This window comes from Galeopterus variegatus, unplaced genomic scaffold, assembly GCF_000696425.1.
Source record: "Galeopterus variegatus unplaced genomic scaffold, G_variegatus-3.0.2 Scaffold1273, whole genome shotgun sequence".
In the NCBI taxonomy this organism is placed as follows: domain Eukaryota; kingdom Metazoa; phylum Chordata; class Mammalia; order Dermoptera; family Cynocephalidae; genus Galeopterus; species Galeopterus variegatus.
In genome coordinates this window covers 70470-88198 of record NW_007727384.1, presented here as the reverse complement: position 1 = coordinate 88198, position 17729 = coordinate 70470, and the positions used below count along the sequence as shown (strand labels likewise).

General features: G+C 50.3%; 1 protein-coding gene across 1 annotated transcript in view; it reads left to right on the top strand.

Moving 5' to 3' along the window:
• The first annotated feature begins 1889 nt into the window (after window positions 1–1889).
• Window positions 1890–17729, top strand: part of JAG1 (jagged 1) — a 36262-nt gene continuing 20422 nt past the window's right edge. The window contains exons 1-3 of the mRNA XM_008576005.1: window positions 1890–2189; window positions 10708–10759; window positions 16075–16329. Coding sequence (XP_008574227.1) covers window positions 1926–2189; window positions 10708–10759; window positions 16075–16329 — 571 coding nt within the window. The 5' untranslated portion in view covers window positions 1890–1925. The remainder of the gene's footprint in view (window positions 2190–10707; window positions 10760–16074; window positions 16330–17729) is intronic.

Genomic DNA, 17729 nt, shown 5'->3' with positions numbered 1-17729 from the left:
CAACATTAAGAGCCAAAACTTTGTCTACCCTTCGATGGAAATCGATGTTTTCTCAAAGAGGTCCCCTCAAAAGCAGCAGCAAGCCCACTGGGAGAGGGTTTAGGCAGAGGCTTCAGCCAGCCCGCGGGTTTCCTTTGACCTTGATTATGACCTGGAGGTCGTTGTTAATTGCAAGGCTCGCCTCGAGGTGGAAAATAGCCTCGCTTTCCACTGCCACCGTAGAGTGGCAAGTTCTGCTGTCCGCGGCAGTGGTGAGACGGTCTCTTCCAGGCCCATCCCTTGCCACCCAGAGAGCTGCTCGGAGGCCGCCTACAGGTGCAATCCCGGCACTGCGGCCCGGGCGGCGGGACCGCGCGCCGGGCAGAGTGTCCGAGCCCCCCAGGACCACTGCTCGCCCTTCCCAAAGCCAGCACGGGGCCCCGGCGTACCCGCCGCCCTCTCCCCCCGGTTTCCCCACGCCTCTGCTCTGGCGCGGTTTGGAAAGGGAGTTGGGAGCCCTCCGAGGCTCCGCAGACTCGGATCTGGGAGGGGGCGGGGCGCGGCCGAGGCTTCTCGAAGCTGCGGCAAAGCCCGGCTCCGGGAAAGTTTTTCAAAGTTCCCATGGGGTCCCCGGGTGTCCCTAAGCAACGGCCCCTTCCAAGTTCCTCCTCTGGCCCTCCCTTCCCGCCCGGCCTAAATCTCCCGAAAGTGGGGGTCCGCTTGGGGATGTCTACACCCCCACGCGCGTCCCCCAGCCCCCTCCAAGTTCCTCCTCGCACTCCCCCTCCCCAACAACGTGAGGGGAAGGGGCGTGTCTTCTCAGGACACGCCTCTTATGAATATTAATAGACGCGCATGCGCCCTTCCCGGCGTGCTGGGTAGAGGTGGCCAGCCCCAGCCGCGGCTCCCAGACGGGCTCTCCGGGTCCTTCTCCGAGAGCCGGGCGGGCACGCGTCATTGTGTTACCTGCGGCCGGCCCGCGAGCTAGGCTTGGATTTTTTTTTTCTCCCCTCTCCCTCCCCCCTTTCCATGCAGCTGATCTGAAAAGGAATAAAAGGCTGCGCATAATCATAATAATAAAAGAAGGGGAGCGCGAGAGAAGGAAAGAAAGCCGGGAGGTAGAAGAGGAGGGGAGCGCCTCAAAGAAGCGATCAGAATAATAAAAGGAGGCCGGGCTTTTTGCCTTCTGGAACGGGCCGCTCCTGAAAGGGCTTTTGAAAAGTGGTGTTGTTTTCCAGTCGTGCATGCTCCAATCGGCGGAGTATATTAGAGCCGGGACGCGGCGGCCGCAGGGCCAGCGGCGACGGCAGCACCGGCGGGAGCACCAGCGCGAGCAGCAGCGGCGGCGTCCCGAGTACCCGCGGCGCGCGGCGCAGCGATGCGGTCCCCACGGACGCGCGGCCGGCCGGGGCGCCCCCTGAGCCTCCTGCTCGCCCTGCTCTGTGCTCTGCGAGCCAAGGTAGGAGCCTCTCGCCGGCCCTCCCTCCCGGCCGTCCTCTCCCTTCCCTCGTGAAGCCTTGAACGCTGGCGGTTGAGCCCCGCGAGCGGACTCGGGAGCCCTCGGGCGCCCGAGTCCCCGGCCCAGCCCCTGCTCCCGAGAGGCTGCACCTGGGCTGAGCGCGCCATCTCCCCCTTGGGGAGCCCCCGGCTTCCTAAGGGGGATCCCTCCAGGCTGGGTAGGGGCTCGTTCGCTCCGCTCCTGCCCCCGCAGGCAGTCGTCGGTTTTCTCCCGTACTCGTGCATTATGCCCCGGAATCACGTTGAGTCCCTGAACCTAGTTTTGCAAAAATTTTTTCGCTTGGCGCTGAGGGCTCGTCGGGGCGGGCGGGGAGGGAGTCGCCCCCTCCACCCTCGAAGAAAACAACTTTCTCTGGCGCTGACCTTTCTCCCTCCCTCGCCGGCAGGTGTGCGGGGCCTCGGGTCAGTTCGAGTTGGAGATCCTGTCCATGCAGAACGTGAACGGGGAGCTGCAGAACGGGAACTGCTGCGGCGGCGCCCGGAACCCGGGGGACCGCAAGTGCACCCGCGACGAGTGTGACACGTACTTCAAAGTGTGCCTCAAGGAGTATCAGTCCCGCGTCACGGCCGGGGGGCCTTGCAGCTTCGGCTCGGGGTCCACGCCTGTCATCGGGGGCAACACCTTCAACCTCAAGGCCAGCCGCGGCAACGACCGCAACCGCATCGTGCTGCCTTTCAGTTTCGCCTGGCCGGTGAGTGACGGACTCGAGGCCGGGTAGAGGCTTGCACCCGCGCTGGCCGAGCCCTGCTTTCCCTTGAGGGGGATTTAAACAGCCTTGACCTGAAACTCGTTGCTAACGGGGGAAGCCTTTGGAGGTAGCGGGTTAGGGAGCCGGGACTCTGCTTAGACCTCGGCAGGACCGGATGGGGCGGCTCCCATCCCCGCTGCCGTTTGCTTAGAGCACAAAAGTGGGACCCTAAAGGGGAGTGTGGGGCAAAGCTCTCAGGAAGGCCGGCTTAAACTTGCAACTTGAAGGCGCCGGAGTAAAACCCACCCCCAGGAGGTCACTGTAGGAGATCTGTTTGCTTAACCAGTTAAAGCTGATGCGCCGTGAAAGGCGACGGCGCGCAGTTCTGGCCTGCGAACGCCGTCCGAACTGGCACTCTCCCCTTTCCCGTGAGCGGCCGGGACAGCGGGTGTGTCCTTCCTGGGGGGTGGGGGGCGCCTGTTTCCCGCTGCTTCCCGGGAGATTTTGGTGTGTGCAGGGGCGCTCTCCAGGCTGGGCGTGAAGGCCCGGGGGCGGCCGCCGCTGTCTCGGGGCCCTCTCCCGAGCTGTAGGCCCGGGAACCTCCGCCCCCTGCCGGTCCCTTCCTGCCCCCGCCCAGTATAGCCCTTGTGGCCTCACTTCCAGCGGTTCCCGGGCTCTGGAACAGCTGTGTTTGCAAACTTCCCCGGGAAGGGCGGGCGCACGCCCTCGTCCGGCGGGCGCATGGCCCCTGCAAGCCTTCAGGGGCCGTGCCAAGGCTTGGTAGGGGCGGCCCGCTGGAGGGTGGTGTCTGTGGGTTCAAGTGCATGGTCCCTCACCCTCCGCTGTCCCCGGAGCAGCTCGGCGCCCGGGCCCAGCTGGCAAACCCTGCAGCGAGGCCCTTGCAACATCCTAAAATGGGTGGAAGGAAGATGGGTGCGATTGCAGAAAGGGAGGAAAGGGAAATGTAGGGGGTGTGCCCTCTGCCAGGCGCCCGCTGTCCAGGAGGCGTGACTCATTGCCAGGTCTGGGGCTTGGCCCAGCCTGTGCGGGGAGGATGGGTGGTGCGAGGGGGGAGCTCGGTGCCTCAGAGGATTGCTTTCCACCACGTGCTCTTATGGGGTGCGCTCTGCTGCCTCCTATGCGCGGGCTCAGGCTGTGATTCGCAACTCCGCCAGGGGAGAGTGTCTGGCTAGGTCCGTGTGTGAAGCTGGGGGTGGCTGTTAGGTTCGCGTTTACAGGAGCTGGCATTATAAAGTGCCCTCTGCCGTGGGTGAGATAAGACAGTTATCAAAACATGCCATTAGAAGGGGTTTACAAAAAAGCAAAAATATGCTGTATGAGAGGCTCTTCTCAGATCTGAGGACTGTTTCTGTCCTGGGATTTTATTTTTACAGATTGTTTATCTTGTTTGCTAATCCCCTATTAGGGAGAACTTTAAGCTAAAGAGGTTGGCTACCTTTAAATCGGCTGGGCCCAAGCTGACAGAATACTGACTTGTCCTTGCACATGTGTTTAGAGTTTAGGGGGAAGGGGCCTGCAGGTGGTTCCACCCTCTGCAGATCAGTCCCGAGCCCCTTGCTTTTCACAAGACCATAAAAGGAATCTTATTAGTGATGTGAAAAAGCAGCAAGCCTGGCTGAGATTCATTTTGGAGAGTAGGGTCAAGGGTGGCCCGGATGAAAACAGGGAGGCTTCCTTCTCCCTAGGCTGGTTGGGGAAAGTGACCTAGAAGGTGTGTCTGTTCTCTTTTGACACTTGGCAGAGAGTCATCAATGGAGAATGAGCGGAAATGGTGTGAGAGCAAGCGAGGAGGTGACTGAGTTGCTGGTGCTCTTCTGTGGTTTCAGGCTCCCACGGGTCACCAACCATGAAGTAGACTCTGGGCTTTTCTAGGATGGGGTGACGGCTGGGGCAACACTGAGAATGTGGTTCTTTTGAAGTCGGGCCAAATGCGAGTATCACTCATAAGCAAGTCTCCACCCTGCCACCCCAAAAAGGCCTTCTGTGAAACATAAGCTTTACTTCCCAAGAGAAATTGGAGTTTAGGTGTATTGTTTTAGTTTATTTTTCTGAATGTGGTTGGAGAAACATCATAGTCTGTAACTTTCAACAGTGAGTCCGGGGTGAGTGTATGCATAACTGAAAGCACTTAGGCAGCTGAGCAAGTATTGACATACATAGCACAGCTTCATTTGGTTCGGCAGTTAGCTGTTCATGAGCATGTATTTTTAAAACTGATTTCCTTAAATAGGTAATAACTGAACTTGGTACAGAATTCAAGTAGTAACAAGAGGAGGATTTTTTTTTTTTTTTTTTTTTAAAGACAAAAAAGAAAAAATAACTCCAAACCACCTTGGACTTTCAGCTACCTAAGCTCCCAATTCCTAGGCAGCCATAAACACCATTTGTGAGTCCTCCTAAATTTGCTAACACTGAAAGAACTGTGTGTCAGGATGCAGGGGTAGGTCAGTGAAGGTCATGTACTTCACGTCTTTTGTTTGGAATTATGACCCCAATCCAGCACTGTTCATGTTCTGGAGAGGAAGAGGAGGAAACGATTTGGTCAGATATGAAATACAATCCACATTCCAGTGTGTATGTGAGAAGCTCTGTAGAGGTGGGCTTGCCTCCATATCATATCTGATTACATCCCACTTGGTGTCCACTGCCCCAGCCCTGGTCTTGTGGTAGTTTTTTATTAGTGGCTTCTAATTGCCATACCATTGCTGCTCCAAGGGGCTTGACTTGAAGCAACTAGCCTGATTTATGGTTCTCAAATTGAGAGACCGAGTGATAAGAACATCATTGTGGGAGGTAATTGGGCTTAACAAGAAATGATTTGGGAATAACAATCTATAAATCACCGAAATGGTTAATTTGTACCTTCCAAAATTACTGTTAAATCTCAGTAGTGCCTGCTTATTAATCTAATAAACACTACCCGTCACCAAAAGCTTTCTGGGAACCCAGGAACCCCAGATAGCTGCATTGCTGGCCCTCTAGTAAAATGAATATAGAGAAACTATGGTTTGGGAAGCAATTGGGGTATCTGGCTTCTTAACCTCATATTTAAATACTGTTGACCCTATTAAAAGCCTTGCCGAGATAAACTTATTTATTTTTTATTTTTTTATTTTTTTAGGAAAATCCAATGAAATATGATTCTTGCATACCAGAGGGATGCCAGCTTTGGCCCCCTTCACACTTAAGGCCTGAATTAACAATTGCCAGGGGTGTGGGTAAATTGGCTGCCACGATATTAATCACAGAATGTAATTGACAAGTCTTGCCTTTATGCCTTCTGCCTTATCTGGTGCCTGAGCCTCTGTAGATGTGGTATAGACACATGGAAGGCAGAAGGATTGGGCTGTCATTTGAGCTGGCTTCTTTCTTCAGCCAGTATTTGCAACCTGCCTGTGTGGTCAGCATGTGTACAAATAAACAGCACACGTGTGTGTACGTGCTCAGGCAAGGGACTTTCTTCATGTGGAGAAAAGAGCATTTGGTCTAAGAAATCTACCTCAAACTAAAGTGATGAAATGATGTGTCTGCATTGTAAAACCGGGCTTGGGGGATAGTGGAACTGTGCTTGCTTTGAAAGGACTGTACTAAGTGTCTGCAGAAAGGCAGTTCCCCAGATGGAATTCCTAGTCCAGGTACTTGGTTTCTAATACATATATTTTTTTTTCTTGCAGGTGTAACCTTCTGTGTTTTCTTCCTCCTTGTTGTCTTGTATCTTAGCAACTTATTTAAACCTCCAGTACTTACATGAGTTTGCAGCCCACTACCTCCACACCCATAATTCTACAGAGACCTAAACATTTTTAGAAGATGGTGAAACTTTTGGCATAGAGGCTTTTGGGGGAGTTGAGTGGGTAAGAAGGAGAAGCAGCAGAAACTTACAGGCATGTAAACTTCCAGAAAACCAGTAATCTGAATGCTGTCTAAAATCTTTACACCAAGTAGTGATGCTTTAAGGGATCTTTTGGATAGAAGACATGGGAAATTTAGCATGGAGAAAAAAGTTATTCACAGAAAGAGTCAAAGCAACAAGGAGTCCTCATGTTCCTGATCTGAAAACAGGAATGCAAACAGCGGCCTTGGCTGGATTCATAGTAGCCACTGGCCCTGTTGTGGAAGGGCCAGAACTTGGTCCCAATGTCAGGCTTTCAAGAGTAGTTATAATGCATAATCCTGGATGTACATACAGTTAGCATTGTAATCTATAAAAGCAAGTATTCCTGAAAATTCTCCCTTTGTAAACTTGAGAGGCATATTCCCCACCTACCCTCAGCCCCCAAGGTTAGGATCCAGGCTATTGAGAGAAATGACACTTGGCTCCAGCTCTTAAGTATGTATTTTCTTTAAATGGAACTAAACAACCTTTTCTTCCAGTTGTTGGAAGATGTATTGGGATGTATGGAAAGTGATGATTCTAGATGGGGAAGGGTCTGGGGTTCAGAAATGTCCCACCTTTACCTGGGCACATGGGACCGAGTGACTATGTTGCAACTTCCTTGGTGGTTTGTGATCACTGCGTGGATCACAGCAGCCCTTATTTTTATGGTGTCAGTGACATCTATCAGTGGTGCAGTATGTATGCAGGGAAGAAATTCTGCAATGAGGCTCCCAGTGGTTAAAAGGGGGTACGTAAATAGTCAAACATTCAGAGTCCTTTACCAGCTCAACCCAGTTTTTATGCACTTTTGGTAAATAAGTAGAAAGGCTTCTTGTTCGGGCTTGCTCTGTGTGAACTGGACCGTTGTGCTTGGCTGGCTTCTTGGTATTCTATCTATTAACCTCACCACCCTTTTGTAACTGGTGCATTTAATTATCAGTGGGATGCCTTTCAAACAGGTAAGGGTGATGATGGGAAAGGGGGTGGGGGCATTGCATTGAGACTCTCAAATCTGGATATGAGCTTTGGGGCCACTTGGTGAGCCTTTGAGGTGGGCTTTGAGAAAATCACCCTTTGTAACCAGATCGGATTCTATTGACATGTCAAACCCTGCAGATGTGATTCCTTTCTATGACCGAAGTCTTAGCTTGGATGCTAGAGCATAGTTGGCCTTTCTCATCTCACCTTGCCAAAACCCTGTGCTATGTAAATTGTGTGTGCAAGTGTGCGCACACGTGGAGTCTGAAACCTTTTTTGTTTAATATGTTTTGTGACTGGAATATTTTATATGCTGGCCACCCAGACGCAGGCAGGACAATAGAGTTGGCCGAATTGACTGAAATGAGGATTAAGAGAATAATGGGGCCTCTCCAAACATAATGCTAGTACAGGGCAAGCGACCGGAAGCAACAGTTGAGTCAGCAGAGCACAGGGCCCTGACAGACCTGGGGCGACTGACCCCACACAATGGCGTGGTGGCGCCCCAGCCATTCCCAGGATGTGCAGGCCTCAGGAGGGCCCGCCTGTTGCGGCGGCCTGGGGTCTGGATGCCACACGCGTGCCGTTTGGATGAGGGTTTGTTTGTGTCCGTGAGCTTGGCAGGAGGGGAGGCAGCCGCTTCTCAGGGCTTGGTTTGGCTGCCACTGTTGCCAGGAAAAGGAAGCTCCCAGCAGCCAACACAATTACCTTTGTTTCTTACATCCCCCTTTCTTAATGTGGCAATTAAGTGCTTACCACTCTGCCTAGTGCCAAGGTAACCGCCATGGAGTGGGACAGGACGCAGAGCACTACCCTGGAGCAGCAGCCTAAGTGTGGAAGGAGGGAAGAGGTACAGGGAATGCAGCCCTGGGGGGCACCTAGTGGCCCTGGGAAGCTTTGATATGCTGCTCTAGGTAGAATTCCATGGAAATCTCCCAGAAAGCAATTCTGAAAGCTGACCACTCATCTTCGATGCTGCATGAGAATGGGAACCAGCCACTGTGTTGCCAGATTTTCTTGGGCCTGAAGCTGGGCAGGGGCAGAAATATTTCACTTTGCAAATCCAGACTGAAGACCTTTTAATGTCCCATCCCTCCTACTTCACCCCCAGACTATTATGCTGGGAAAACAAGGAAAAAAAGATGAAAGCCAGGTGATTCTTTGTAGGAGTCTTGGTTTTATAGTTTGAAACCAAGAAAAACCCGGGTATTTGCCGCTTTGTTTTTTAGTATGAACTTAAATCGGAACACTTGCTTTTCCAAGCCCTCCAGGACTGGGAACTTGGCCTCTTCTGGTGGTGTGATTTGCAGTGGCTAACTGGGTGTAACTTGGTTGTACTGGGTTGCTGATTTTGCCCTGGTACCCTGCTTTGGTGGCATGAGGTGTGCGTGATTTGGGAGCTCAGTGTCTGGATATATATGCAGGGATACACAGAGGTCAGGCGTGGGCCTGGGAAAAATTAAAGTTCCCTAGCAACTTATAATCATTGCTAAATTATCTTGATTGTTGATCTATAGTGTGGGGATGGAGTGGGAGGTAAGAGTGTCTCCTAATAGGAGCCTTGGAGGGAATCCTTTTCTCTGAAGGCTGGGCAGGAGGATTCCCCCTGTCCCAGGAGACTAGTCCTGGAGCCCTAATCCCTTCTCTGAAACATGGGGAGAGAAGTCCAGCCGCCTGCGCTCACCCCATCTCCTCCTCTGAGAAAGAAGGCAGTTCGTGGAAAATTACAAAGCCAGGCATCCGGCGCTGTGTGTGCTATCCTTTTCCCTCAAGGTGGGGAGGTATAGGTCAGCAGCTCCCGAGGCCTTCCCAGTCCTGGCAAGGATGAGCCTGGTAGATTGCTTGGTCTTCCAAGTTCCTGGGCAAGACCTAAGGATCCCTTTCCTCTTGAGTGTTAAGCAGAATTAATACTGCCACACCAGCTCAGTCCCAGGATGCCTTCCCTTATAGTGGGGTTTGTGGGTATTATGTGTTTAGTGCTTGTACAAGTCTGTCAAAACGCCTGGTATCAACGCATCTAATCAGAGGATTAATTACAACAATATTGTTGAAGTGGAGGACATGGGCCTCAACGTGACCAGCAAATGAAGGGCTTAATTATACAGAATCCGCCACACATCTGGCCTCCTGTTGACTTCGCTCTCACCTCAAATCAGAAAAATATAATTTCTTGCTGCTCTTAGGGAAGAGTCCTGTAATTTGTAGGAAGTCCTAGGAAACTTAAGAGGCTGTAAATAAGGTGTAACTTTCACTAATAAAATATTAACGACAATAACAATGAACTTGGACCTATGGCCACTAACAAGAGAGGGCTGGGTATGTGCCCTGGCTTGCCCGGTTTTGCTTGCTTTTCTGAGCATTTTCCCACAGTTATCAGTGAACGAAATGGAATCCTACTCTGCTTTGAGTATGAAACATATTTCGGCTGAATTCCAAGGCAGGGTCTATCACGAGATATTTTTATATGCAGAGAGGACTTGCCGTGTTGCTGTGAGAGCAGTAAGCCTGCCTTGAGTTATGAATGAAACTTTTTTTTTTCCCTTTACCTTATGCCTCTCTAGGCAGCAGTGTATTTCTGGTGGCACAGAGCTATTTAATCAATACATGCTCCTATTTCCAATGCGTCGGTTTCTGCCAGTTGCGAAGCAGGGACGTATAAACAGGTTCAGGTTCCTTTTCTCCCCTCTAGCCTCAGGTAAACTTCTCCAGCGCTGAGATAGCAGAAGGTGTAGTTAAACCCTGGTGTTTTTGTGAGACTGACCTCATTGTAAATTAAGAATGAAGATTTGAGTAAAAGTGGGAATTTGCTAATAGCTTGGGTTTTGGGGGGAGGTGGAATTCTGAGATAAGCTGGGGAGGTAAAAGGTGCCTTTAGTATAATAGCTGGCATCTTGCCAGTATCCAGGGAATTTGTTTCGTTAGTAGACTCTGATTATTCCTGGAATGTTAGATCTTATTGACAGATAAGTTCATCAATAAATATAACCCACGGGCGTGCGGTTATCCCGCCCTTTGTGCTTTCTTCCTCAGACTCTGCCCGGCCCACCACCCAAGTGAGGTTGCCTCTTTGTTTTGCACCCACCCCCTCCTGCTTCCTAGAGTCACCTGATACTTGTGGGAGCCAGGATGGTCTCACACAGACAGGGCTTTCAAAGGGGTTCTGAAAAGGAAAAGGGGGCCTCCCTGGGGACCGCCCCACCAGGGCCCAAAGTGTAACCTTAGCAATACCCCCTCGGTACACATACCTGCTTAGGTTAGCTGAGAATAAATTCTTTGTGTGATTTTTTTTTTTTTCCCCCTCATGCATTAGGGTTAGGGTCTGGAAAGTTTTGGAAAACCATATGCTGAGTGCTCCCATATAGGGAAATGGTGTTTCCCCGATCAGGACTTAGGGCTGCCTGCATGTGTGATGACCCCAGTGGCCCCTGCCTGGTGAAAGGAGTCACTTGTCAAGCTGGGGAGAGTGCTGAGCAGGAGAGGGCAGTGGGTCTGGGTTGAAACACCCAGTACCTCAATGCACTGGGCCAACAGAATTTTCATTTTGGCTTTATGGTTTGGTGGGGGTGTGCAGGGAGGCCAAGAAAGTATGACATTGAGACCTGACCCCTATTTCTGCATCACTAAGTTACTGTTTCTGTCTTGCAGAGGTCCTATACTTTGCTTGTGGAGGCATGGGATTCCAGCAATGACACCGTTCGTAAGTATCAAGTCAAGGTGATGGACTTTTCCCAGAATGCGTGTGGAAGCGCGGCCCACCTGGAAAGCTGGATTGTCTCATCAGTGCTTAGAACTTCTACCGCCCTCTGCCATCTGCTTCCCACCCTGCTCCAGTGAATCTGTCGGTGGAATCTGTTCCTTCACTTCCCCTAGAATTTCAGCTTGGAATATTAAGTGGCCAGAACAGGCTCCCAGTTAACTCAGTCCTGAATATGGGACCTAGATTATCTTTGGGATAGAGATCTTAATGGTTTTACAACTTTAAAACCTTGTAGACTGCTAAAGGATCAAAGTAGTGACTTTTTAAAAGTCCATTTAAACTTTAAGTGAGCATTTAATCTCTCATCGAAGAGATAAAGCCATAAAGGTGGCGCTGGGCTCTAAAGACCGACCTTGAATTTCACTTGGTGGGCAGGTGAGCTTCAAGCCCGCCCAGGTTTCCCACACTGTGCACGACAAACCTTTCATTGAAGTGGAATTCCAGAGCCTCGCGGGTGCAGCCATTACCCACCTCGTCCCCTTCTGAAAGATGGCTCTGTTTTCAGCGCAGGCTGCTTTTCAGGACCTGAGGGGTGGGTTTTGGAGGAGAAGCCGTAGAGGATGTGCATTGAAATGGCAGCAGGCTGGCTGATAAGGCTGTCTTGCTCTTTAATTATAACTTCAGAATATGTTGCGCCTTCAGAGCCCAAACTGTGAGTTACCTTTTTGCCAGCAGAGTCTGGAGTGTTGTCATCAGAAAACTTGATTCACGTTGAAATCTCTTGGTCTGTGCACAAGGAAGAGGTGATCCTGCCACTTGTCCCTGCCTTCCATTCTTCTCCATGTGTCACCTGCCTTTTGCTGCTTTACCAGTCCTTTCTCTGTGTTTTCACTGCTGATCGCATCTTTCCCCTTTTCTCGCCTTACTATTTTACTGAATCTGAGAATGGTGACTGCCCTGCATTGGCACAGTGAGGACCAGGCATATGAGGACCAGGCATGTGCTAGGTGGGCAGCTTTCAGCTACCAGTGGGTTATTGGGCCACTTTGGACCATATGATCATTGTGGAGCTCTGGAGCGCCAGATGCTCCCAGGCCATTTGGGTTACTCCTCTTGCTTTGACATTTTAGGTCCAACTCTGTGGATCCCTGCCTTGGGGGGAGCTAGTGAAAGTCCAGAGTCTGAGCTTTCCTCCCCAGAAGGGTCCTCCTGTCACCCAGTGGGTGGGTGTGTGCGTGCACGCACTGGGCTGGAGGGGTGGCAGGGTAGCTTTGCTAGCCTTGGCTGTGGCTAATGCCAGTCAGGGTCATAGATAGGTATTTGTTCTCCCCTCCCTCCCCTGCCACAAACGTTGAGGGTTGTGTGAGTGTCATGTCACTGTGACCTACTTACAATGGTAACTAAGCATTAGGAAGATGGGGTGGGGAGAGAGAAAATAGGCTGTACAAATACACTGGTGCAGGCATGGTGTTCTCCTTCCTCTCCCTTTCAGCTGTGAAAACAATCCATCTGGTGCAGTGAGCATCCTCAAGATTGATCCTGGCCTGAGTTAAGAGCCAGGCCAAAACACTTGTTAGAAACATGTGTGAGACCCCCACATACACACACACACACACACACTCCCCAGGCATCCGCAGGGCCTTTCCTGGGCCTTCCATTGCCCCACAGGTTGGAGAGCTATGCCCTGGGGAACCTGGTGCCTATCCAGAGCTGCCCAGGGTTGTCTGCATTTCTGGACATCCCCATTTAATGGTTCTGGGGTGTCTCATCTCTTGCACAGGGGGTAACCAAATCCCTGGAAGAGGATAAGGAAGACTGACGTAGGAATAAAATTCTTTCAGATCTCCACTTCTGGAGAGCAGGGTTGACCCAAAGTCATGGGGCGCCCACTGCAGGTCATTGAAACTCACCTGGCAATCCCTGATGAAGAGGGGTGGTGTGTTTGGTGGGAATGGTTTATCAACTTGCCTCTTCAACCTCTCTTTTGCGGTGCTCCTGAGGTATCTCAGGTTCAGCACAGTCTAAACCAAACTCGATATCTTCCCTCTCCAAAAGCAGTCCCTTGCCTAGGGCCCTTTCTGAATGACTAGCGCCCATATTTGAACACCTGGGGCCATAAGGTAGAGATCGAGAAAGCACCTCGTGTACACCTTCCCTAATTGTGCTTCAAGTTCTGAAAATCTTTTCTCTAGCTCTTCATTTAAATCTGGCTGCCTCCGGCTATCTCCCCTGCCACTGCTGTAGTCCAAGTCACCTCTGCTCAGGCCTGAACTCTTACGGTCACTGCCAACTGGTCCGTCCATATCTACTGTAGTCCAGCTTCAGTGCTTCCCCCATTCTAGTCTTTTCAGAGCATAACATTTGATTGTCACCCTTACTACTAAAAGCCAGCCAGCTAGTGGCTTCCTGTTGCTCTTGGGGCAGATCTTCATGTGGCCTGCAAGACCCTGCACAGCCCAGCCTGTGTGCCTGCCAGCTTTGTCTTACATACCATGTTGCTGTCTGTCATGCTGTATCCTGGCCACAGCCCAGCAGCTGCCCTTCCATCCTCACATGCATCACTTTCCTCCCTGCCTCAGGGCCTTTGCATGTGCTGCTTGCTCCACCTGGAGTGTTTTGCTCCTTAGTTCATCACTCTCACCCTTCCTGATGGACTGCACACCATGAGGGCAGAAGCTGAAGATGCTGGGAAGCCCAAATGGAGGTGGCTGCCCTCTGGGACCCAAGCTGTTTGCAAACATCCTAGCTTTGGATGCAAATTAGAAGCAGATGCCTGAGTTTGCGGACTGAGAATTCCCTCTAATATCAGCTCTGCAATGAACCCTCACGAGCAGAGTCTGGCCCAAATGAAGCTCAGTCCTTAAAAAGCATTTTCTAATGCTGGCCCTCTTGTTCTCCAGAATCACATTTATTACATTTCAGGACTGTGGTATATAAGGGTCCAAGTTTTTCTTCCTCCCCCACAGTAAATGGTTTCAGTTTACTATAATGCTTACTAGATATGTAAATATAAATAGACATGCTTAACACTAGGTTCTTCTTATAGCTTAGCCTTCTCAGCTAAGGCTCTCATCTAGGTTCGTGTGGTCCTGGGGTGATGCTCAGACTCATTCCTCATTACCTCCTCACCTCCTCCTTGGCCTGCAAGGCTGTTGTAGGTGTTTCGTGATCCATCTTCGTGCAGTTGGAGATTGGGGGGGTACGGGGTGGCATGCCAACATCCTTTTCTGATCAAGGGGCTGGACTACCAAGTGAATGACCCCAGATGCACTTATAATGCCCCAAGCTGACGGGAAGTGGGGTGCAGGTGGCAGCTCAAGAGAAGTAGGTGGCTAACTTGCTCTTTGTAACCCAGATGTGCTCGGCTCCCTGCCTTGGCAGGCGTGCTGTTACTTTTACAGCTCTTTTAGCCCCATTGAGTATACTGAAGTGAGCATCTTTATAGCACTTCCTGAAAATAAGTAGAAAGCTTACTGAGCTGCTGAAAATGACACATCAGTCTGCACCCTTAGGATTGCCCTAGACTCTTGTCTGAATTGTTTGTTGTTGATACCAGCTTGAGAAGTTGGAAGCCTTTGAGCCATGGCTAGTGTGTTTAAGTAATTCCTTTATTACCATCTCATAACCACACAGTAATAGGTCACTACACTTTTAACTGAACTAGCAGAGCAAACACAGTTAATGGCGGGACATTTTTGTCATTCTTTGGCATGTGTTTATTTGCAAAAACTGAGGTTTGTAAAGCGTTATCTGCAAGTGGTTCAGTGCGTGCTGGGGTGTAAGTCCGCAGGTGTGTGGGCTTGTTCAAGGCTTGTCTTGCCCACGTGACAGTTCGAGAACCTCAGAGGGTGAGTGCTGGAGCTGTGTTGGAAGTGGAGTGTGTAGATGACGTCGCCCAGGAGTTCTTTCCTCCTGGTCATCTACGGGGCTTGCATAGTTTTGTAAAGGAGCATGGGCCCAGGGCCTAGAAAAACAGTGGTGTGGGTGGGTAAGAATCACAAAGACATTGCAAGTAGGTACTAACTCTGTCTCTCCAAGGCGGCCTTGATTTTGACAAGGCGGTGAAGGGTTAGTGCTGGCAGGTTTAAGAAAACAAACACAAACTAGGCTGGGTGCTGACTTAGTGCCTTGCTGCCTTTTCCCAGGCCTCCCCTGAACTCCTGGCACCTGGTGTCTGGAGCTATTTTTGTACTTGTCTCTTCTCTCAGACTAGATTATAAGTGACCTCAGGGCAGGGACCACTTCTTACTCTTCTGAGACCTGCTTGAGCTCTAGATGTTGATTTTCCTCGGTAAGCATTCCTTAAGGAGCATGACTTGGCTAAAATCAAAAACACCTCAATCTACCTGTCTCCAAAATGGGGTGAATTATTCTCCATCTGCCTTCTGGGCAGAAAAAGGTGAACTGCATCAAGTTCATGGTGTTGCTATTTAAATACCTGCTTAAAAAGTAGCTGTGTTAACAATTCTTAGAAAATGTTACTTAATCCACTTCTTGGCTTCCAGTGAAGAGAAGAGTTTTAAAATGGACAAAGATTTTCTAAGCAAAACACAACACTCTAAAACCTCAAAACATTGTGACCTTTTTCTGGAATAATGAAATTTCTTCAAGAGCAACATTCCGCAAGGGGCTACCTTCTGTAATATGTAAGGAGCTATTGCAAATCTTTGTGGCCAGTGATAGAATAGACAGTTGGCAAAGGAGAAAAACAGGTTCAGTTCTGGTTTTGTAAATATCTGAAAGGGTGCTCACCATCAATTAAGTGCTAATTAAAACAAGAGATACCTCTTTACCTATCAGGCAAAGATCAGAAAGTTTGATAATAGTGTTGATACTGCTGTTGGGAAATGCAGTTTCCTGTGCTAGTGGGAGGACAAGCTTCTCCAGTGGGTAGTTTGGGATTGTCCGTGGACAGAGGTGGGTTGGTTGTGCACGTGCTCTGATCAAGCACTTCCATTCTAGGATATTTCTTACTGCTAGAACCACACATGCAGGCAGATACGTTTCAAGGACGCTCGGTGTGGCTTTAATAGCAAAAGGCCAAAACAACCCAAATGTCCATATGCCGGGGACTAGATAATTACTACACGGTGTTTCCAGACAGTGAAATACTATGCAGCCGATAACAAGAGTAAATAACTGGTAACGGTGGTTGTCTCTGGGGAGGGCACAACTGTCCATTTTCTGCCCTTTTGTACAACCGATTGAATTTTGTACCATGTACATATACCTTGAACTTTTTTAAATAGCCAAAATGGTTAGGGAAGGAGGCTCTGATGTGCACGTTAATGTGATTAATCTCTTTTGGCCTCTAGAACCCGACAGCATCATTGAAAAGGCTTCTCACTCGGGCATGATAAACCCCAGCCGGCAGTGGCAGACGCTGAAGCAGAACACAGGCGTTGCCCACTTCGAGTACCAGATCCGGGTGACCTGCGACGATTACTACTATGGCTTTGGCTGCAATAAGTTCTGCCGGCCCAGAGATGACTTCTTTGGACACTATGCCTGTGACCAGAACGGCAACAAAACTTGCATGGAAGGCTGGATGGGCCCCGAGTGTAACAAAGGTGTGTGCATCTTCATGTGTGCCAGGCAGGCTAGCCAGTCCTAAGTGCCTGTCTCTTTTGGTGTCAAATTCTCACCCCACTAGCAGCCAGGTGGCACATTGCTGTCTCAGGCTTGGTGGAACCTGGGCTGTTATCTGGGCTTGAAGCATGAAGATGCTGTGGGTGCCCAGTGCAGATCCCCTTCACTGGCTGCCGGCCCCATCCCCCAGCTGCTGTGAGTGCTGGCTGCAAACAGCTCACAGCTGCTCCTTCTCCAGAGAATTGTCCTTAGCCAAACAGGAGCCGTCCCATGCCCCATCCCTCCAGCTCACAGTGAGTGACTGACATGAGGGGTGCGAAGGCCAGGCCCCTTTGCCTTAACGCTGTGGTACAGTTCACACTCCAGAGCTTCCCCTGAGATCAGGCTGACGGCAGACTCCAGCTGAGACCACATCCCTGCTTGGTCCTCCCCTGCCCCATCCGTTCCCTCAGTCCCTTTCCCTTGTACTCTCATCCCCTTCTCGAGCTCTGCTTCTAGCACACTCACCCAAAACAGATGTCCAGTGGGACTGGACTGGGTGCAGTTGATGTCTGAACAGACAATCCTGTAGGAAATTGACAGCCCCTGAGCTCGGGGTGACCTTGCAGCAAGCTTCCGCTGGGCACCTTTGGGGGCCGTGGCATTGAGCGAGGGGTGAGTGGTAGCTCGAGCTTTCCTCCTTGTGGAGGACTGAGCCCACCCAAAGTGGTATAAGCTCTGAGTCCTATGCTGTCTACTGTCCCATCCCCTTCTACTAGAACCCAGTGATTCCAATTTTAGCAACCTGACGGGTAGTTCTAGTTAGCCATATACTATCCCCTTATGTACTCTGCTTATTTTACATAATTAGGTAAATTCTTTCATGATAAACTCAAATGAATTTTGAACTATGAGGGGCAGGGCATGGGGGGAGAAATTTGCAGGTCTCCTGGGCAATACTGCTTTTTTAAATAACGAGACAAGGGTTTAAAAAGGATGGCCCTTCTGGAATTGAAAGAAGGAATTGATCGACGTACTAGGGTACCTCAAAAAGTTCACGGGAAGATTTGTATTATCTTTCAATTCTGTTTTTCCATGAATCTTTTGAAGTATTCTCGTATTTTAAAGTATTTGGTGTTTTGAAAATCAGTAGCAACTACCTAACAAATACTAAATATTAGATAGTTTAAATGTCACTTCAACTTGTTTTGGGTTTTTTTTTTTCCCTTTAATGAAGGAAGTAGACCATTGCTTTGTGAGGATACTTTACAAGAGCACCACCAGATCTGGCCCCTGGATTAGCCTGCTGAATGGATCCAGCCTGGTTGGCTCTGTTGGCCCCGTGGGATTTTCGAAACTAGGCATTGGGTGGGGGGGGGGGGGGGGGGGGGGGGGGGGGGGG